The sequence below is a fragment of the Drosophila willistoni genome, chromosome 3R (assembly GCF_018902025.1).
Source record: "Drosophila willistoni isolate 14030-0811.24 chromosome 3R, UCI_dwil_1.1, whole genome shotgun sequence".
NCBI lineage: Eukaryota > Metazoa > Arthropoda > Insecta > Diptera > Drosophilidae > Drosophila > Drosophila willistoni.
Window position 1 is genome coordinate 19552506 of NC_061086.1, and position 21433 is coordinate 19573938.

A 21433-nucleotide genomic window follows, 5' to 3' on the forward strand; every position below is an offset into this window, starting at 1 on the left:
GTTTTATTTTGATAAATAGAAGAGCAGATCTAAATTAATTCTTTAGAACGCGGGAACTTCTATATTTTTATCGATAATTTGTTATCGCTAGTTTTACCATCTCTTGAGAATAGTGTTTGTTTACATGCTGCATTGTTTGTATCTAAAACAATAATTGCAATTATTTACCATGGAGGACTGCGGTATGGCTATGGAGACTAGTTCACCCACGGAGACCAACTCCGAACTCAATTTTAATCTGGAGGAAGAGAAGGTACTCGAGCAGCGGGTCTCTGTGGATGACGGCGACAAGCAGACAATAGCAGCCGGCATTTGTTATTGGTATGGGTGAAGTACATTGGATGGGGACCAAAACTCATTTTCAATTCCCGCTCTTTTACTTTTTCTGCCATCAGTGGGAAAGATCGCAATCTAAACCTCGTGGAGCTCCTGTGCGCCACCTGCTCACGATGGATACACGAATCCTGTATTAGCTATCAACTGGGTAAAGGCAAGATGGTTCCCTTCATTACTAACTATGTGTTTGTGTGCAAAAATTGCTCGGCCACCGGCCTGGAGAGCTTTCGGAAAAGTCAAGCAAGTAAGTTATGACTAGAATGACTAGAATACATGACCGGATGTCAATTTTTCTCTATTTATAGCCATATCCCAGATGTGTCACTCGGCCATAGCCAATATGCAGCAGACAGCCCAACGAGAGGGCAAGCGTGACATACAGTTTAGCCGGGACAAGGAAATTATACCATTTATTGAGCAGTATTGGGAGGCTATGACAACAATGCCACGCCGACTGACCCAATCATGGTACAGCACGGTGCAGCGTGCCTTAATAAAGGATGTCCAGACGATATTTACCTATGAGGAGCATGCGGAGAACGGTGCCATGTATGGTTTACTCCAGCAAGATTTGAGACTGATTAAGCCCAACTATGAGAGCATGAGCAAGACTGGTGCTTTGCGGCTCACGGAGGAAGGGTATACGCAAGGTAAATACAAATATCTTCCATCACTGACTGGCCAGCTGATTGATGGTCGCACATTGGTACAATTGTCACATTTTGATCGTTGAAATAAGGGGAAAAATGTTTGCGGTATTTATCAGTTTGTCTGCTTTGCATGTGTTTCGCAACAATGCGATAAAGCACACACCCTCTCCCGCTTGCTCTCGAATTTACTTCGTTCTCTTTTGTTCGGTTGAGATCGTTTCCCACACACACACACACAATCACTCGTACACACATACATGCAATCGTCGGTCGGGCGCATCTGGTTGCCCCACGAATTCAGTGATTGTAGGGCGGGTGGGGCTGGGGCACACAAACGTACACACACATACATACGTATATATGTATGTATGTATGTATGTATATACAACTACTTAGCTAACTAACTCATTCATTACAACAAATAGTTGCGATTGCCATTTCGTTGCCGTTGTTGTTGCTATTCCGCCTTCGCTTTGTCAAGCGAATAAATTGATTTTAGTTCTTTTTTTTTTTGGTTTGTTTTTGGTTTTTTATTTTGGATTTATTTGATTAGAGCGCGACGCAATTAAGACTTTTCAAGTACGTTTTGTCGTATCCTGTCCCGGCAGCAATGACGTCAACATTTCCCAGTAGCGAAGAGGAATGTAAGCTTTGGGTGAGGAGTTTAAGGGGGAGGGCCAATAAAATAGGGAAAGAAAAAACGAACTTTGCCCAGTCACGTACATAGTTAAAATTTTCTCTTATTTTTTACCCACATTCTGTATGCCTCTTTTCAGCTGTTCTTGCCAAAAACAATCGACAGAAACGCAAATTTCCCGGAACCGATGCTGGACCCACAGGCAAAAAGGGTCGCCCGAGTTCCGATATTACGGCGAATGTGAAATTGCCACCACATGGTTATCCACTAGAACATCCATTCAATAAGGATGGCTATCGATATATACTAGCCGAGCCTGATCCACATGCCCCATTCAGACAAGAGTTTGATGAAAGTTCCGATTGGGCTGGCAAACCAATCCCAGGTTGGCTGTACCGCACTCTTGTGCCACATTCCGTGTTACTGGCATTACACGATCGTGCTCCGCAATTGAAAATTAGCGAGGATCGTTTGGCGGTTACAGGAGAACGTGGCTATTGCATGGTACGAGCCACACACTGTGAGTAGATGCTAGAAAACTCGCACAATTATTTCGCCTTCTACTACTTCCATTCTCAATTTTTTTATCAGCTGTTAATCGCGGGTCGTGGTACTACGAGATCACCATTGAAGAGATGCCCGAAGGTGCAGCCACACGATTGGGATGGGGTCGCGAATATGGCAATCTGCAGGCTCCTCTGGGTTATGATAAATTCGGATATTCATGGCGTTCCCGCAAAGGCACTAAATTTACCGAGAGCCATGGCAAACATTACAGTGAGTCCTATGTTGAGGGCGATACTCTGGGTTTGCTTATTGAGCTGCCCGAAGAATCTTCATTAGATTACCTGCCAAATACATTCAAAGATCGGGTGAGAAAAAGTCAATAGCTATGTTCCTTTTTTCCAATTGATTACTTTTCTACTTTTTCATTTAGCCCCTGGTCAAGTTTAAGTCGCATCTGTACTACGAGGACAAGGATAAAATAACCGAAACGCTAAAGAATCTACGTACCCTGCAGGGCAGTCGCATCGAGTTCTTCAAGAATGGCCAGTCTCAGGGTGTGGCATTTGAAAATATTTATGCCGGGAGCTATTTTCCCGCAATATCAATACATAAAAGTGCCACAGTGAGTGTAAACTTTGGACCAGCCTTTAAATATCCTGAAGTCCTCAGTGCTCGCAAGGCTAAAGGGGTAAGCAGAATTATGCTTAATTTCATTGTTCAAAAATAAAAAATTTTTTTTTATAATTAGATGAATGATCGTGTTGAGGAGCTCATTACAGAGCAATGTTTGGCCGATACCCTCTATCTCACCGAACACGATGGTCGATTACGTCTGGATAACTTGAATTTGTTGTAGACGACGGGAAAGGGAAAGAGATGAGAACGGGTTTCTCCATCGTTTCAGAATGCATATGTTCAATCACGATCCATTTATTATTAAATGCCATTGTTTAAGTTCAACTTTATTGCTAGTTGTATACATTGTTATTTTTAATTTGAATGAGGTTCATTTAAAGGCTTTAAATTTTGAGGCACTATATGGTATGTAAAAGGCACTACTGGTCGCAAATTCTGAGCGTGGATGAATGTGGACAGCCGCCGATATGGAGCGACCGGTTGATGGAGTATTACTTGAATTGGTCGTTGGCAAGCCAAACGGATGGTGATGCATGGATGTGCGTGAAGAGGAACTGTTGCTGTTATGTGCTCCACCGCCGCTGCTGCTTGAGTTGCTCTGACTGGATGCAGCGTCCATTGTGTGGACAACATTTATAGTCCTATTATGATCCCTGTTTCTGTTTAGATTCAGCGATGGCAAAACGATTGCATTTTTATTGTTAAGAAAACGATTCGACGCAATCATGTGCCAGGCTGAACGATTGCCAGGTTGGTGATAATGCTGGGCACCGTGATAATGTGAACGACGCTCGGCACTATTGGCATGGGTCAGAGCAGCCGATTTGGCATGGAGTTGCTGCTGCTGCTGTTGAACTTGAGTCAGCTGAACAAAACTGCGATTATTGAGCAATCCGCGAAATCGACGATTTGAGTCTAGGACGTTCAAAATTGGCGGCATCCGCAGACGGGCCGAATGGGGGGCTGCTGTTACATGTTGCAAGGGCGGCTGCTGTTGTGGTTGCTGGTGCGAAGTTTGCTGACGCTTGCGCAGCTTTACCGACACGGATGTAATTCTCAAATCTCGATCTAGAAGATCTACCAAATTTTGCCCAGATCTACGATATTTTTGTGGCTGCTGCTGCTGTTGTTGTTGACTTTGTGGTTGACGTTTAGCTGTTGGCGTAAGAAATCCATCATCATCCTCATCAGCATCATCTTCGTCCAGCGAATTAAGACTTAGATTAGATATGGAATCTATATCGCCAGAGTCGTCGCGAATTCTTTGGCTATCGAAACTGCTTTGTTTCAGCGGTTTTACAGAACCACCCACTATGTTGGGAAACTTACGCTGCCAGTCGGCAATTTCGTTACTCAGTTCTGGCTCTTGGCTGGGCAAGGGCTCTTCGCCACTTAGCATGCGCTCAACTCGGTCCCAATCCAGCTTGTTCTTCTTGATAGCGTCATCTGCCCATGGTATAGAGCCTACCGAGCTGCGATCGATGCTACTGGATGAGTATGGCACGTCTTGCAGGAACTCCAAGTCGTCGTCCTTGTCGGCATCCGCATCTGGCAAATTGTTGGCCTGATTACCACCAGTTTCGTCATTGTTGTCCTGGCCGTTGTTGTTGTTGCTGTTATTGTTCTGGTTGTTGTTGTCGTCACTGCAAGGATACAAGAGTCCATCGTCTGCATACTCATTTTCATCCACAAGCCCGGAGGTATCGCTGAGGTAACGCTGCTCTGATGTGAAATAGTAACGTCTATCAGACATTGGGCGACGGCACCAGAAGGACGCACGTCCTTCTTGTCCGTAAACTGGTTTCACAAACGGCCTGAATTTAGTATATACTTCTCTGCACTCTATCTATCCCAGCATTCATATTTTCAAAGGATATGTTTAAGGATGCTTTTCTTTGATTTCAGTTTATATGTATTTATGTATATGTATCTCGTTTTGTTCCGTTTGTCGTTTCTTTTTGTAAATCGATGCCGCTAAAGGCGGCTAATATATACATAGATATAGATGAAGATGCACAATTGTCTTCTGTTGTGGCTCATTCCAGTTTTACTTGTTATTTATTATCCTTTTCGTTTAGTTCCCACCACCACAAAGCGCAGGCGCAGTTCAAATGCCACGGCCAAGGCATTGCCAGCAGTCACCAGTAACTGATTTTTAATCAAAACCTAAATGTAACAAAATAAATTCTGCAGTATGCAAATATCGTTTCAAACTGAATGATCTTGGTAGATCGGCTACGTGTAAAATAATTCAAACTTAAATATTGTTGCTTTGGACTCTGTGTCAGAGTGGAAAAATATGGGATATAAAATGTGATTGCGACTAATTTAAAAACGAATTCGAGTAGCAAAAGTATTTAAATCAAATCCAAACATATCGTAATCCGATCTGATAAGATATAACTATATATCACTTTTGTATCGGTGGCAAAAATTTTAAACTAGTGAAAATACCAACTGGGGCGCCAACGAATAAGTAAACGTTTACCAACACTGTAGTGTATACATGTTGGCCGGTAGTTTCATCACTAACGTGAGCCGGCGAGCACAAGAAAATAAGAAAAAAAATTTTTCTTTGCTTGGGTATTTTTTAATGAAGTTATTAATAAGCTGCCCAAATAAAAGGGTACGCTAGAAAGAAATCAGAAACGCGGCTTAAGTTTAGGGAAACATGTGGCATGAGGCACGAAAACAGGAGCGTAAGATACGCGGACTTATTGTCGACTATCGGAAACGAGCGGAGCGGCGTCAATATTTCTATGATAAAATCCAAGCTGATCCCACACAATTTCTACAGCTTCATGGAAGAAGAAGTAAAATATATTTGGATCCAGCAGTAGCTGCTGCCGGCGATGGAGCCGCGATCATGCAAGTGATATTGAATCCAGACAAAATATATTCTCGATTCTCCCCGTTACAGTGTGACTAAGTTGAGTTTTTCTTTGCCCTCTTTTTTTTTTGCTCTATCTGCAGTGTGCCTTGGCAGGGACAGCAGGATAATCTAATCGATCGATTTGATGTTCGTGCCCACTTGGATTATATACCCCCTGTGGTTAAGGGGTCGGGGGGCGATGGAGAGACTGATTTGGAGCTGACGGTGGAGGAGCGTCAACTGAACTATGAGCGTTACAGGATATTGGCCCAAAATGATTTCCTTAATGTGAGTGAGGATAAGTTTCTGCATCAGCTGTATTTGGAGGAGCAATACGGGGCCAATGCACAATTGGAGGCGGAGCGGAATTTGTCAAAGAAGAAGCCAAAGACAAGTGGGGCAACCATTGGTTATTCCTATGACGATGCTGGTGAGAGTGGAGTTGCTGGCATGAGTGGTGTTCCTGGTGCCCCTGCCGCCATTGGACCACAACCATTCATTGGGGCAGCCGGCAGCTCGGGTTCCAGTGCCTTAGCACCACCCAAGAGCGAGAAAGCAGCTGGTGGTGGAGAAAATTCAGACGAATCCGATTCGGATATTGATATGGATGTATCTATTGATATTGGCAAACTGGACACAGCGCAGGCCCATGAGCTGAATGCTTGTGGTCGCAATTATGGAATGAAAAGTAACGATTTCTTTTCACATCTGACTAAAGATGCGGACGAGGCGGATGCCCTACGAATTGCACGGGAGGAGGAACAGGAAAAAATGTTGCTTAGTGGCCGCAAGTCAAGGAGAGAGCGCCGCGCCCAAAAGGAGCGTCGTATAGCCAATCGACCTTTCAGCCCGCCAAGCTATGCAGCAAAAGAGGACAAGAGCGGTGCCGGCGGTGGCAAGGAGGAAGAGAGTGAATCGCGCTCACCTTCACCAAACGATGGAGGTGCCGAGAAGATCACCTATATTACCTCATTTGGTGGCGAGGATGAAATGCAACCGCACTCAAAAATCACAATCAATCTGACCAAACCTGGGATGACGCTAGGCGAGTCCTGTATCAATGCCAGCAGCGGAGCAGCTGCCTCTGCCTCAGTGTCCTACGCCCAAAAAGTTAAGGATAATCTGGATAAGCTCAAGACTATGAATGAGACATCCAAGCGGAGTAGTCGTCGTCGATCCCGTTCAAATTCACGATCCCGCTCACCCAGTCCATCGAGAAGCAGAAGTCGCAGTCGTCGGAGGAGTCGCAGCCGGAGCTATCATCGACGCTATTCCCGTCGTCGACGGAGATATTACTCACGATCGCGCTCACGATCTAGATCCGTTTCTTGGAAACGTTATACCTCGCGTAGTCCTAGCTATAAGCGATCACGCAAACGTTATTCGTACTCCTCGCGCAGCTCCAGTGCAAGTTCATATGATATGTCTAGAAGGCGTCGCAGTAACTCCAACTCCAACCGAAGAAAGCCAACCCCACAGCACGTTACAGCAGCTGCTTCAACAGTGGGACAAGGAGCCTATTGTATGAACACCACTACCATTACATCTACCACAACTACAACCACTTCCACCACAATGATGGCAGTGAAGTTACAGCCCAAAGCGACGACTCAACCGATTCCAATGGTTAGTTATCCCTTAACGACGCGGGTTCTCGGTGGCCTGACCAACAATACTGTAAGCACACCCTCAGCAAATCCAGCAACTTCAGCAACTCCAGTAGTACCTCAGGTGGTGGAACCACCACCACCTCCACTTAAACGCTATTATGGCCGAAAAACAGCTAATGACACCTCCTCCTCGTCGTCATCGGGAGGTGATGCTAGTGAGCATAGCGAAGATAACGAAGAGCAACAGGCGGCAGCAAGCAAACAAGCCGACGATTCCGATGAAGCGGACACTGCGTAAGTGTGTGTAAAGTGTTGTCAAACCAAATGAAATCCATTCCTTCTCAACCCAGCCGAGCTCCATTCACAATTTTAAACTGTTTTGCACACTTGCAGGTCAGAGCGATCACAAGCTCTCCAGCCATCTACTATGTCGTCATCCAGCACGGGTAATCAAACAGGCAAATATAGTTCTGCTACCGAAACCAAAGTCAGTAAGCAAAACCAAGTGTTTTATAGCCCCATTAAACTGGAGTACACCACAAAATTTCATGTCTCAACCTCAACCAAAAAAAAGCAAGAAAACAAATTAAAAACCTTATCGAAATCATACAAAAAACGGTACAAATAATGCTAAATTACGGACGAATCTTGACGTACATAAACACTTTAAGCCCTTTCAGACTTAACGATTTTTTAATTAATTTTTTTAATTAATACATAGGCGATTGATGTATCTAGAGTCGTCCATACCATTAATTTGTTTTAACTTAATTATTTATTTTCACTAATTTGTCTTACTGAGAAATTAATGATACGAAGTCTGTAAGGGCTAAAAGAAGCTTCGGCGTTTCGAAGTTAAAATACTACCATTGATAGTTCCCCTATATGGAATACTAAATATCCCGATTATCTCTAAATGTGTCCATTTTTGTGCATTTCTAAGCTGAAATTACACTTTCGAACGTGACTAGACACAAAACTGACCACTCCTAATCTAATTAATATTTATGTTCTTTTGACATTTGCTAAATGAGTTCTCCCCCAAAAATGTTTACAGGGATCTGGACAAGGTGGCGGCACTGGCAGTGGACGACCCAATCTGCGCGAGCGTCTTAAGCGGAAAATGCAAAATCTGTTGAATAGGCAATGTAAGCCACTGGTCAAAAGTGTAGTGTGAAGTTCACCAAGAGTTTAAATTATAAAGAAATGAATTTGTCATCTAATCCTTAAAATTATCTCCTTTCAGACAAAGCTGACAAGCGTGCCGAGATTGAGAAAACGGAACGAGAGCGACAACAGCAACAGGAGCGTGAAGATGAGATGAGAGAATTGGCGCTAAAGTTGCGCCGTAGGTGAGTATCGGGTTGTGATTGGCTCCTTGTGGTAGTCCTCTCACATCTCTATATTCACAGGCGTCGCGAGCTGCGTCACAAATATGGAACACCCTCTAGTGGTAAATTGTCGGACAGTGAGGGAGAATCCATTATATCCGAGAGTCAACTGGCCAAGTTGGCTTCGCAGCGGCGCACTCACAGCAGATCCCGCAGTCGTCGGCGTAGTCCTGTGGAACAACAGCGTCGCAGCAGTAGCAATCGTAGAAGACGCACTCGAAGTCCCAGTCCGAGTCGCGTGGAGAGAAAGCGTCGCTCTCACAGCCGGCGACGTAGCTGCAGCAGAGATAGACGACGTCGCCGTAGTGGCAGTAGAGATAGGCGGCGCCGTCGTAGTGGCAGCAGGGAGAGACGTCGATCCCGCAGTCGACGCAGTCAATCGCGCCGAAGACGTCGGGAGCGAGATCGCGGGAGAGAGGAGGAGGAACAACAACAACAACATGGATATGGATCGAATCGAGGTCGTGTGGTCATCTCAGCACCGCCAAAACTTAAGAAATTAGTTGATTATTGATGCTACTAAATGCCCATTTGAATTTCATAATTGATTATATCCTGATATTATTCGCATAATTGTTTTTTGCCATAGGTAACATTTCGGTTCATATGTGAAACCGTATATTGTTGGGTTTGTTTTTTGGCTCTCAATAAAATTTTAATAATTAGGAATATCAAATTGAAATTCGACTCCTTTTTATATTCTTTGCCCATCATTTGAATATTCGATAGATTTTTCCATTACCGATTAACCGAGATCTGGCAACACTAGTTTTTATGTAATTGTCAGTTTGTTAACAGCTGTGCGAGAAGCATACTGGAACAATGTATAATTTGGCCATTTGCCGCCTTGCTGGAGGATTAAAGAAGTTGAATCAAGTTCTTTCTACAAGCAACACTCCAGGCATTATCTATTCCCGGGCAACCATGTCGCAGGAGGCACAGTATCCACCCATTGAGGCGGCGATGAGAAAGGCTCTGCAAACGGAGCTGAAGCCGGTTCACCTGGAGGTTATCAACGAATCACCCATGCACAATGTCCCCAAAAGATCCGAATCCCACTTTAGAGTATTTGTCGTATCTGATAAGTTCAATGATCTGACCTTAATTAAGGTAAGAAGAGTTGTCATTTTTTATTGTATTACATGGATCACTCATATGCATGTTGTTCCAGCGCCACCGCTTGGTCAATGATACGGTTAAAAATGCCCTCAATGCAGCCGGGTTTGAGTTCATGCATGCCTTATCCATTGAGACTAAAACACCAAAACAATGGGAACCCGAACAACAACCGGCGACAAGTCCGCCCTGTCTGGGGGGGCACGGCAAATGAGGAGGAGAGTGGACTAGACGGAATTTATAGGAATGTTTATATATACAAAAGGCAACAGATTTCATCTCAATCACAAAATAGAAAACACCAGGCTAATAATACATAACAGAGTTTTAAGTGGGATGGGAAAATGACTGGGGTAGGGCCTCGACTTGTCGGCGGGCCGAAAGGATGACATCGTTGATTCCAACACCGTCAAAGGCAGCACCACACAGAGACAATGGCAGCTTATAGGTCTTAATGTATTTCCGTATGTTTGCAACGCGATGCTTATGGCCCACTGTATACTGGGGAATACATTTGTGATGCGTATGCACTCGGCAGAATTTGGGATCCTCCTTGATCTCCAGTATTTGACGTACATAACGCAATGCCGTGTCGAGCAGCTTCTTGGGACTGGGCTGATCACTGAACCATTGATCAAACCACCGACCACCCATCATCACCGTAAGAATTGTATTCCCGTCCATGTCAAAACAGCAGCTATCAAAGATTACACCCAAAACGGGTAATTGTTCGCAGGGTGGAACGAGCAGACCAAAACCGTTTTGTTTGAGCAGATTGTTACCTTCAAACTGTATATTCACCACCACGACATCTACATAGGGAATATCCAGCAGTTGAGCGGACAGAGATGGATGCTGCTGCTTCACCAGGGCCGCCAGGCGATATGCAGGAAGCGAACTTATCACATGATCGACCGGCAGATCTGCATCCCTCAGGCTGAGTCGCACTCCATTGTCACTGAACGTTAGATTTCGACACGGATTGGATAACTGCACATTGACATCATTTTCGCCAAGGTATTTGCGTAATGCTCGTGGCAGTTGCTCCAATCCCCCATCCATGCCATACATGGCCCACTTCTCCTGCTTCGATTGAAGGTACATCTTTGTCTGCTCTTGGGCGAATATGCCTGGTTTGGTTGAATTTTTCTCCTTGTAACGCGCATAGAACAAACCCTTTAAAACGCCTCCGTATTTCTGCTCCTTCTCGAACAGGCCGTCCATAAGGAACCGAACGCTTATCTCTCGAGCATCGCCGGCACAAATGCCACAAATCATAGGGCTGATGGCATAGTCTGCTATCTCCTTACCAAAGCGCCGTTCAGCAAAACTATAGATCGACTCATCTCCATGCTTGGCTAATGTTGATTTAGCCAGAAGATCATGGATAAAGGCTTTGTACAGTGGTTGGCTGAACGGCGGCTTTGTGCCAAACAATCCCATGGGACTATTGGGCAACATGCACACTTGCCCCTTGGCATATAGCATTCGATTCTTGGCAGCCACATGAGATCGTGGTATAGCCCTAACCGGCAGATTTAATTGCTCCACAATTTCCATAGTATTTGCTCCAGGCAGTCCCACGGGACGTATGGTTCTTGGACCGCTTTCAAACAAGAATCCTCGATCCTTGTGAGTCTCGGAACGTATCCAGCCGCCCACTCGAGGCGAGGCTTCATAGATGGTCAGTGGTTTTCCGAATCGCCGCAACAGGTAATAGCCGGCGGAGAGGCCGCTGATGCCGCCGCCCAGAACGGCCGTCGTCATAGTGATTCCGGGAGTCGGCTTTTGTTTATGTGTCTTTAATTAATTAATTAATGCCTGAAATTTTACACTGTCATTTATTACGAAAAATATTTGTTTTTGTTTTTTTTTTTTAATTCGCCCCAGCCGGAATTCGCCCAACCATCTTGAATTTGCTTCATCATTTTGTTTATTAAGGTGCTCTTAAAAATGAGTAGATACCTAATAAGTATGCAATACTTTACATGGACTTAAACTAATCGATTTAAAACTTTAACTTAATCAAAGAAAAAACGTTAATTTTAATTAAAAATCAAATAGAAACCTAAAACTCTGTTCTTAAAAGTATACATTTTTACGTTTTTTTTCGCATGTGGTACGTAAACGAGGCCAACAGCTGTGAAATATTTGATTACGTATACGCAACGGTGGCCAAGCAAACCATATATGCGGAACTCACAGTCACTGTGAATGGATGATTTTTGGCGCCAGTTTCAATGAACGGAAGTAGAATCCTAGCCCTAGCACTCCGAAAAAGCTTAGAGGCAAGCTTCCAATTGCCAAGCTGCGAGTCAATCGAGTTCACAGCGCACAGAATTGTATACGCTGTTGACGAGAAAGGTTGGTCTTGGCAAGTGCCTTCTAACGCGTTCGCGGTGTACGTGTGTGTGAGGAGTGTAAAGCAGAAGGAATACAAAAAAGAAAAAAAAAAGAACTGCCTTTAATATAGACACACAAACAGACAAACGAACGGACACACATACACACAGTCGGACATTGAGGAAAGTGAAAAATTTTTGCAAATTGCCCCACGAATTATTGAATGAAAAAATCCATTAAATGGTGGAAAAATATGCAGATTTTCTAGGTGGCTGTGGAAAAATTTCATGGTATATGTGTGCGTGTGTGGCACATACATACATATACATATGTATGTACATATGTATAGAGAGGAAATTAAATTAAAGTGGCATACAATTTAAAAAAAAATTGAAGGAAAATTGTTACAAAAAGTGAAAACCAAAGTGAAATGAAACTTTCATTTTATTTTCCTGCTGTGAAAAATTTTACGAGATTTTTTATACACATACATACTTAGGGACATGTACATAGATGCGGTACACTAAGTCAGTTTCATTTTTTTTCTCTTCTACGCACCAAAACGAGCACACACACACATACAAATTCACATTCACACACACAGTGGGAAATGTTCATATAGAGTTCCTAACGAACGAACGGACGACACGATGATGTTGATAAAGTCGATGGACCAGGCCGGAGATACAGTTGTATCGTTCGTTTGCTCGTTCGCCTTCGTCCTGGAACCGCCCCCGTCGCCCGCCGTTGTGTCATCCGTTTACAGTTCGCGCGCGCGTTCGTTGTCATCGTCAATGTTATTTTTGTTGTTTCCCAACTCGTTATGACCGTCTCCGTGTATGTTCGTGGGCGCGTTTGATGGTATATGTGTGTCAGTCAGTCACTGGCCCGAGCCTGCGTATGTGCGTGTGTGTGTGTGTCTCTCTCTGTATATGTGTGTGTGTGTCAAGGAGTAGATACCTACAAAGAAATTAAGCCCAAATTCCAGGAGCAACCAGGACAAACCTATGTTTACATTTCAACATACACACACACATACACGCACTTACAATACAATACACGCAAATATGCACGCACACACACACACACAGACGATTCGCCCTGGCAACTGTGTAACTAATTGCAGTTGGCGTGCTTCGACAGAAATTGTGTCACCAGATTAGTTATTTTAATTATGAGAATGCAACATTTTTGCTGTTTATACTTCGTCTATTTATAAATGTGTGCTTATGTGTGTGCATGTTTGTATGCACGCGTGTGTGTGTGTGTGTGTAAGGACGTGGTTAAAAATTAGGGCACTGTGTTTCCGTTTGAACGACAGGTCAACAGCAGCAGGATCTGCTGCAGCTAACGTTCATTGTTTGCGTCCAAAACCAAAGTAATTCCCTTAGAAATTTTTAACAAGGAATTAATTAATTACAAATCGTTGAAAAAAAATTTGAATTTTTTTATTGCATATTTTTCATATATATGTATTTTTTTTTTATGTTTAATGGTTAAGCTAACGGTTAACCAGCATGATTTGTGCTAAAAATGTAAGATATTGAAAAGCTTCACGCTTTCGGAAAACATTTTTCGGACTTTACTCAAGAGCCATGCGCCAACGAAAAATGTCCGTTGAGAAATCCCAGAGAGAGAGAGAGAGAAGAAAGAGAGTATTCTCGATGTTGGATTTGCTTTGAAGTTTGTTTCGCGTCTTTATTTATTTATTTACATGACCGCATTGTTGTTTCTGGCCACCTCAAAGTAAAGGGAAATAGGACACCAAAATGAAAATCAAATAAAAGTAATTTCTATTACAAAAAACTAAAAAAAAAAACAACAAATTTAAATTTTTCTTCAACAGCATTAATATACAAAAAGAAAGAGAAAAAAATATACGGAAATATAATACAAAAATGATGTGCATAATATCAATTCCAAATTAATTTCAACTATTCGATCAAAATAACTAAAAATATAATTATATATATATAAAAGAAAAGCGCACAATGAAATAAAGCTGATATACATATATGTAAATGGTATTCTAAAGCAACAACAACTAGAAATTTAATTAAAACAACCAAGTCAAGTTAACTGATCCTACAAATAAAATAAATATGAATTACAAGCCAAAAAGTGTCTAATAAAAAAAAAAAAACCCATCAATTCCACGGGGCCCACAAAAATAAAATAAAAATCAATCCAAAACCCAGATACAACTTTAAGAAAAGCAACTTCATTTAAACAACAGCAACAAATCGTCGTCTATACATTGATGTGCGATTTGAACGTGTGAATGTTGGCAGCCCTGGAGCCCTGCCTCGGTGGTTTAGCCTGTACTAGGTGAGTACCAGCAGCAGTTAATGCCCCAACAAATGCATCACACACACCCACCCACACACACACACCACACCACACTCTCCAAGAACCAACACCACCCACACTATATCTAATGCACCAAAACAACCACCACCACAATGAAACCACCTTTTGAACTTCACAATGAATTTAAAGAAAACGAAATATGAAAACGGAATCCAAAAACAACACAACCACAACAATAACAACAAGAACCACCAAAACCAACACCATTTCCACCACTAGAACCACTAGAAGCAGAACTACAACGACGATTGCATTACTAATTGGAAAAAAGAAGGGCAGACTACAAATATGGCCAGCTGGTGTCCAAATTGTCATGAACTGCCACCGTTCTATCCGCCCATCTCACCCAAGGTAAAACCTTACTTGATGTGATGTCTCTCTTACGTTGTCTTGCCATTATTGTACAACTTGCTACTTAGAAAACTGACAAAAACCTTTTGGTAATATCATGGCTATCTAATACCTAACATATATATCATGAGGTTTATGTAAAATGGCTATAAATTGTCATCAATTATCGTTATCACATCATAGGTATATTCACTTCTTTTGATATTTGTGTAAATATAAATGTTTTCGAATGCAAAGAAAATGTCTTAAATAGGTAAAAATCTGTTTTTAACTATGATTTATTTATGCAAACATATTCATACATACATATTATGTATATAGATCTTCTTAGTTAAAACTCGGAAGAATTTTTAGGCTTTTGTTAATTTCCCATGGGTCACACATTTCCTTTTAATGTTGCCAAAAAAAAAAGAGGTCAAAACAATTCTTCTTCTTCTTCCATTTTCCATATCCAGTAGCAAAAGGTAGTAAAAACTTTTTTAATGTTATTATATTAGACCCACTGGCACAATGTTGTATTTAGATGAATTTTTAATTTATTCATGACGTATTCTTGGTTTAAATTTCAATTCAGTATTGAATGGACTCCAAGGTCCTGGCTTATACAATTTATTTAATTGGGATGCGATAAAGTGTTGGACACATTGTCAAATTACGAACTAAATATACGCTTCATTGAGCAAATGGGCGATTCTATTCATTCTGTACATACATATTTCACCTACCACATACCAATAATAAAATGACTCGCGTGACCTTTGCCAACTTGAGAAAGAAAACCGCAACGGGCAGCAAGTGCAGTAGCGAGTGTAAAAGTCGCCGTCGCCGTCGCCGTCGTCGCCGTCGTCGCCGTCGTCGTCGTCGTCGTCGTCGCTTGTGAACGATGGCATAAGCCCTTTGGCCTTGGTCTAAAGAATAGTGGACATTGGCCAAGTTGCGACGCACCGCCAAGAAATGGTCACAGCAATCAACGTTGACAATCAGTGGGGCCAAGTGCGATCCATAAATTGTTCAGAAAGTCGAAGGGTATTTGTCAGCTCCGTCGCCTGTGTCAGTCTCTGTTGTTTCTTTTGTCTCTTTGCCTATGCCGTTCTTTCATTTTGACGGACATGCGTCAAGATATCTGGTCAGGGGCTTGCCCACAATCACACAGACACACACACACACACGCCAACGCCTACGCCGCGGCGTATAGACGTCGATACCCCTAAATGCCTACAACACTCACACTTTCACTCAGTCACCCATTCAGTCCAGCACCATCCGCCCCACTTATATTCACACAAAATCAATAGTTCGCAATGTAAATTATTATCAAGTCGAACGACTGCTGTGTGACTTCATCCAATTTTGATTGCTATCCCCAACCATTCGTTAGAACGGCCACAATGACAACAGCAACAACAACGACGTCGATGACGACGCCGACTGCGTTTACAACTGACAGCTGAAATAGACTTTAGGCTCAACTCTTGGGGCATAATTTATATCGTTTGCTATCTAACACCCACCTCGGGGCTAACAACTCATTAGTCGCAATCGTAGTCACAGTCGGTGTCGTTGTGCAGTATCTTAAGACCAGTTAACACACCTCATCAACAAACAAACTAATTTTAATGTAGACCAAAGCCAAAAGTTTATGAAATTCATTATAAATGCAATGAAAATGTAAACTAAAGAAAGGCTGCATTAGTTTGGTAAATATGTGGAAATGTTTGGGTGGAACCATTAAATTAAACTTTTAAAATTAAGCTCTACAGCAATAACATATTTATTTTATTAAGCCTTAACTCAGACAAACAGTGAAAACACATTTTGTTTTTATAAATTTAAATAAAATATAAATTAAAATTGAACCTCAAATAGATAAGAATAGTAATGAAATATTGAAATTGTTGACAAATATTTATGGTCCATTTAGGTAATGTTTTTTTTTGTAAATATATATGTAACTATTTTTAATGCATATACATATATGTATCGATAAAAATCTGTGATTTATATATGTTTTTAAATGGAGCTTATTTATCTACTCTTTTTGCAAATTCACGACTTTTTCAAGCGACTTCACTTGAAAACTTTCTTATTTCATTTCGTAACGTTTCCAGAATTCGGTTAAATCTTTAATGCTTTATATAATATTTCTATTGTCGATTGCTAAAAATATAAATTTATATAAACAGAAGATGTCTTTAGATAATTTATATAGACCAAATGATAAAGTTTTCATTTTTTACAAATTAAATATGCGTTGTTTTTTAGAAACTCCAAATGTAGGCTACACGTCAAAGTCTTTTTATATTTAAACCAATTATTAAAGCCTCTAAGGCGTCTTTTAAAAGGTTTCGATCATACATTAACTAATGCGTAAACATCCACCATAAACTAATTCGTAATATAATCATAGTTATTATGATATAAAGTTATTTGATGATCAACGAAATTTAAATAGAGTATTTCATTGCATTGAAAAGCATTTTGCATTGCCATTGCCCACCTTTGACATATATAAATCGAATAAATTTAAAAGTACGATAATTTCGTACATTATACCTACATATAATGTGTTTATTTATATACCTATACTTATTTTTATGTTTGATGCAATTCTCAAGGTTAATGACAGCTTTAAAAATAATCTGAATTGAATAACAATTTTCACAATTTGCGTATTTAATAATTGGGCACAAATGCAATGAAGTGTGTGAAATAAAAAACTTTTGAAGCCAAATCAAAAATATAAGTACTTGATGTATAAAAATAAACTAAATATAAAATGCACACAGCCAGCGACAACGTCAACGTCCACATTGTCGTCGTCGACTATCGTGGTGATGATGATGAGCAATTATCGGAATCCAAATGTGGAACTATGTAGTATACTTTTACTAGTATGTAGTATTTGTGTGTGTGTGTGTGTGTGTCTGTCAGTGTGTGACACAAACTGGGGCAGCTTGTTTTGTTTCTAGGACCTAGCCTAGCCAGCCAACTGAAGCTACTGAAGCCTGCGTCTGTGCTTACCCGCAGGAAATAGCAAACAAAGCGCGTAAATTATGAAACGACAGTTAACTGGCAACATGGCGTGACTAGGCTGAGTTAGCGTTAACTTTACCGTTAACCTAACCTGCACCTACCCACCAACCCATCGAGCAACCTGCTGTTGCTGCTTCTTTTACTGCCATTGCCGTTGCTGTCGTTGCTGCTGCTGCTGCTGCTGTGGCTACTGCCCTCCTACGTTGTGTGTTGCCCGGGGCCCGTCCGTCAGCTTACAAAAAGGAATGCAAAATGTGTTTGTTTTTGTGTTGGTGTGTGCTTCTGTATAGAGCATTCAAAAGAGAGACAAAAAAACTACAACAACAATAACAAAACTCATAATTTATTTATTTATATATATATATATACATATATATATATTTGCCCTGCTGTTGCTGCTGCTGATGTTGTTGTTGTTGTTTGTTGCTGTTCTTCTTGTTGTAACAATAATTCATTGCTAGCAACTCATATACGTATGTACACACAAACACACTTACACAAATACGAACAGCTCTATTATATGTTCAAATATGCCCTTTTCCGATAGGGTATACAACATTGGTCATTTACTTGCCATAACTTTGCCAAATATATCCAAATATCTAATCTAATCTATAAGTTAAAATCAAATGTAGAACTAGAACTTGAAAGTAATATTTCAGTGTGAAATAGTTCAATTTAAAGAAAGGCCTATTAAGAGTAAATTGGGTGAACTTGATAACGTTTGGATAGAAACAGAGGTTATCTATATACCTTTTAAAAATATGTTCATTAATTGAGATTTTTGAAATATTATGATAGCCTGAGATGTCTTATTGAATGTATATGGCTGGCTAAAAAGGTAGACTAACTTTAAAACTTGTTTACATATATGAATATAAATTCTATGAGAAAGAGTATTTCAATTATGGATACCTTATTGAAAACTCTATAAATCAATTTTCTTTATTTTCCATTTTCCTTTTTAGCCTTTTAATTAAATTCAAGTTTGTCGCCTGCCTTGATAATATTCGCGGTCAGCCACATAGACATTCAACGCGAAGACTTTCTAATAGCGAGAGAGAAAGAGAGCGATTGAGAGCAATAGAGAGAGAGAGAGAGAGTGGGTGTTAGAGGCTCTTTGGGTCTCTCCACAGTTGGCAGGAGATAGCCAATGTAATCGTTGGCTCGGCTGTCGCACTTTGAAATTGGCTCGTTCAGTTGGTTAGTAGGCGCCTGTTGTGCGGTTCGTTCGTTGCCTCCTTTTAATTCCTCAAATACCGCTCCGGTCCGACTCGTGTGATTGTGTGCGTCCGTGTGCGTGTGCGTCTGTGTGTGTCTAAGGGAGAAGGCCTCCTTTATGCTTTCTATGCGTGTCGCGCAGCGTTTGTGACAAGTGCAGATACATATATACATAATGGAATATTAATAATAATAATAATATATTGTATATATATATATAGAAAGAAAAATCTATACAAATGTAAATATACATATATGTATTTGATGAAAATCTAGCTACATATAGAATGATTCATTTACTGTGAGTGAGTGAGTGCAGTGCATTGGCCTTTTCGTGAGTTTAATGAATTTAATGGCCCGAAAGTAAATAATCCAGTTTGCAGATTGATCAATTGCCACCAACCCCAACACACACACACACACCAACACACACATATTGCCAAGTGGATGAAGAAAATTCTATTATAGTTTGTCGGCAAGGGGATAAGCATTATTATCGTCATTTTTTTTTGGTGTGTGTTGTTGTGTTTTTGTTTTTTTTGTCATCTCTCGTGTGTGCTATGTGTCTCTGCGTGCGTGTCGAGATCACTTTAAAAATAACAGATTTTGTTTGAAGCTATTTATATAAAAAGGCGGGCCAAGTTTTTCGTTCCGTTTGGCTTTCGCGTCATGTACAAAATTTATCTGGGGCCAGCGTTTACTCGTATGCACTTGAAAGCCAAAAGCCACTGAAAATCAGCAAAAATAATAATAATATTTTTTTTTTTTTTGTATACACTTTCTATGTGTGTTGTTGTTGGCTTGAGTGTGTGTGTGAGTGTCGCAATGTAAACAGCAAAAATGGCAAATAACGATTTGATCGGCACAAATTTCACCAGTACATTGACAAATGTAAGAAAACTACATACATACATATACATACATACATTTAAAAGACACATGCATACTTGTATGTATATAAATTGCTTAAATAAACACACATACATCCCTATATATAAGAAGTATACGTATATACACACATAGAGAACTATGCAAATTGATTTTTTTCAATCAAATTTGTACTAATCACTTATTTAACATACATAATTTTGCAGGGAATGTCGGGGTGTGATCAAAGCACTGTCGAATCATTGGCCGATGATCCAACAGATTCACCATTCGATGCCGATGATTGTCTCAAAGTTCGAAAATATTGGTGCTTTCTGTTATCCAGCATCTTTACATTCCTTGCTGGCCTGCTTATTGTGCTATTATGGCGTGCATTTGCCTTCATATGTTGCCGCAAGGAGCCGGATCTGGGACCCAACGATCCCAAACAAAAGGAGCAGAAGGCGTCGCGCAACAAACAGGAGTTCGAGGGAACATTTATGACAGAAGCAAAAGACTGGGCTGGAGAACTTATCTCGGGTCAAACAACAACTGGTCGAATTTTGGTAAGTGCTACAAAACTAAACAAATAGATATATAGAAGAAATATTTATATAAATAAGACTGTCTCTTATAAACAACATGTAGCTAATAAGCCATGTTGATATGATGAGTATAAATTATATTTTTTGTGTCAAGGGATTATGAGTAACAAGTTTCTGCTCTAAATTTAATTTTTTTTCCGCCATAGAGATCTATTGGTTTATTTCAATGGTCAAAATTTTCACATTTTAGTCCATTTGTTCATTTTATTTGCTCCACAAATGTGTTTACATAGAAATTTAAATAGTTTCATTTTGATTAAATGATTTATGAATTGCAAAAACTAAATTTGTTTACTCTTAAAATGTTTGGCATGCCATACCAAGTCTGTTTTGTAAACGGAATCGTATACATTATATAAAAGTCAATTATTCTTGAAATGTTGATTGTTTGAATATTGAAAAAACGTGTCCAACCTTAGCTTAGGGGATTTCAATGATAAATAAACCATTTAGGCTCCTAGACTTTCCCACTGTACAAGTTTCTAATCATTTATTTGCACACACATGTTCAAATTTCAACTCATATGCGAATGAATAATTAATTCCAAAGTTTGCTTGCTTCTTGTTGACTTGGTAACAACAACAACAACGACAACAACAGCAGTAGTGGTAGTAGGAAGAACCTATATTGTTCTTGTTCAAACGAAATGATGTTGACGATGACGTGTCCTGTCCCTGTCATGTCTATTGGTTGCAGCTGGCCAAAGTTCAGAAACAAAGTAAATGCCATCAAAATGCAATAACTACAAGATATTATTACTTTTAATTAGTTTGCACAAGCCAAGGAAGAACAAACTACCTATCGCATGCGTATGTCTATACCATAAATAAAATATAATGGTCTCGTTTTTTTATGCCAAGACCAGTAGGAATTGTTGAGAGCCTAAT

The 21433-nt window shown here is 40.6% G+C and overlaps 6 protein-coding genes across 19 annotated transcripts in view; 4 read left to right on the forward strand and 2 right to left on the reverse strand.

Moving 5' to 3' along the window:
- Nucleotides 1-102: 102 nt before the first annotated feature.
- On the forward strand, nt 103-3095 carry LOC6647914 (set1/Ash2 histone methyltransferase complex subunit ASH2). Of its 2 annotated transcripts, XM_002070519.4 has the most exons (7): nt 103-321; nt 396-580; nt 642-986; nt 1763-2143; nt 2215-2495; nt 2561-2818; nt 2879-3095. In XM_002070519.4, exons 1-7 carry the CDS (start codon nt 170-172, stop codon nt 2984-2986), a joined length of 1710 nt encoding a protein of 569 aa, XP_002070555.1. In that variant the 5' UTR covers nt 103-169; the 3' UTR covers nt 2987-3095. The 2 variants fall into 2 exon arrangements, with proteins under 2 accessions (XP_002070555.1, XP_015032789.1); XM_015177303.3 differs by lacking the exons at nt 103-321; nt 396-580; nt 642-986 and adding an exon at nt 1524-1630.
- Nucleotides 3096-3113: 18 nt separating this feature from the next.
- LOC6647913 (putative mediator of RNA polymerase II transcription subunit 29) lies at nt 3114-4937 on the reverse strand. The gene has a single exon (XM_002070518.3). The coding sequence runs from the start codon at nt 4517-4519 to the stop codon at nt 3137-3139; it is 1383 nt and encodes a 460-aa protein (XP_002070554.1). The 5' UTR covers nt 4520-4937; the 3' UTR covers nt 3114-3136.
- A 357-nt stretch (nt 4938-5294) lies between these two features.
- LOC6647912 (CLK4-associating serine/arginine rich protein) lies at nt 5295-9315 on the forward strand. 2 transcript variants are annotated; one of them, XM_002070517.4, is made up of 6 exons: nt 5296-5634; nt 5740-7542; nt 7642-7735; nt 8306-8396; nt 8495-8600; nt 8661-9315. In XM_002070517.4, the coding sequence occupies exons 1-6, from the start codon at nt 5438-5440 to the stop codon at nt 9151-9153; spliced, it is 2784 nt and encodes a 927-aa protein (XP_002070553.1). In that variant the 5' UTR covers nt 5296-5437; the 3' UTR covers nt 9154-9315. The 2 variants fall into 2 exon arrangements, with proteins under 2 accessions (XP_023034084.1, XP_002070553.1); XM_023178316.2 differs by lacking the exon at nt 8661-9315 and having other exon boundaries at nt 5295-5634; nt 7642-7739; nt 8495-8560.
- Nucleotides 9316-9411: 96 nt separating this feature from the next.
- LOC6647911 (bolA-like protein DDB_G0274169) lies at nt 9412-10070 on the forward strand. Its single transcript, XM_002070516.4, has 2 exons — nt 9412-9749; nt 9811-10070. Exons 1-2 carry the CDS (start codon nt 9462-9464, stop codon nt 9967-9969), a joined length of 447 nt encoding a protein of 148 aa, XP_002070552.2. The 5' UTR covers nt 9412-9461; the 3' UTR covers nt 9970-10070.
- On the reverse strand, nt 9984-11620 carry LOC6647910 (protoporphyrinogen oxidase). The gene has a single exon (XM_002070515.3). The coding sequence runs from the start codon at nt 11520-11522 to the stop codon at nt 10083-10085; it is 1440 nt and encodes a 479-aa protein (XP_002070551.1). The 5' UTR covers nt 11523-11620; the 3' UTR covers nt 9984-10082.
- Nucleotides 11621-14671: 3051 nt separating this feature from the next.
- The window catches only part of LOC6648174 (calcium-activated potassium channel slowpoke), a 51170-nt gene continuing 44408 nt past the window's right edge, over nt 14672-21433 (forward strand). For 11 of the 12 annotated variants that reach the window (XM_015177306.3, XM_002070514.4, XM_015177305.3 and 8 more), the window contains exons 1-2: nt 19878-19964; nt 20168-20506. In XM_015177306.3, the coding sequence (XP_015032792.1) occupies nt 19914-19964; nt 20168-20506 (390 nt within the window). In that variant the 5' untranslated portion in view covers nt 19878-19913. Of the gene's footprint in view, nt 14820-19877; nt 19965-20167; nt 20507-21433 lie in introns of those variants that run through there. The other variant, XM_023178480.2, reaches the window with a different exon arrangement.

Bases quoted from the DNA above. Each gene is read 5' to 3' on its own strand.
- LOC6647912 (XM_002070517.4), top strand. From the start codon at position 5,438: ATGTGGCATGAGGCACGAAAACAGGAGCGTAAGATACGCGGACTTATT. The intron at 5,635-5,739 runs GCAAGTGATATT...CTCTATCTGCAG, and splicing joins GGCGATGGAGCCGCGATCAT to TGTGCCTTGGCAGGGACAGC. The intron at 8,601-8,660 runs GTGAGTATCGGG...CTATATTCACAG, and splicing joins GCGCTAAAGTTGCGCCGTAG to GCGTCGCGAGCTGCGTCACA.
- LOC6647911 (XM_002070516.4), top strand. From the start codon at position 9,462: ATGTATAATTTGGCCATTTGCCGCCTTGCTGGAGGATTAAAGAAGTTG. The intron at 9,750-9,810 runs GTAAGAAGAGTT...ATGTTGTTCCAG, and splicing joins ATGATCTGACCTTAATTAAG to CGCCACCGCTTGGTCAATGA.
- LOC6647910 (XM_002070515.3), bottom strand. From the start codon at position 11,522: ATGACGACGGCCGTTCTGGGCGGCGGCATCAGCGGCCTCTCCGCCGGC.
- LOC6647914 (XM_002070519.4), top strand. From the start codon at position 170: ATGGAGGACTGCGGTATGGCTATGGAGACTAGTTCACCCACGGAGACC. The intron at 2,144-2,214 runs GTGAGTAGATGC...TTTTTTTATCAG, and splicing joins CATGGTACGAGCCACACACT to CTGTTAATCGCGGGTCGTGG. The intron at 2,819-2,878 runs GTAAGCAGAATT...TTTTATAATTAG, and splicing joins GTGCTCGCAAGGCTAAAGGG to ATGAATGATCGTGTTGAGGA.
- LOC6647913 (XM_002070518.3), bottom strand. From the start codon at position 4,519: ATGTCTGATAGACGTTACTATTTCACATCAGAGCAGCGTTACCTCAGC.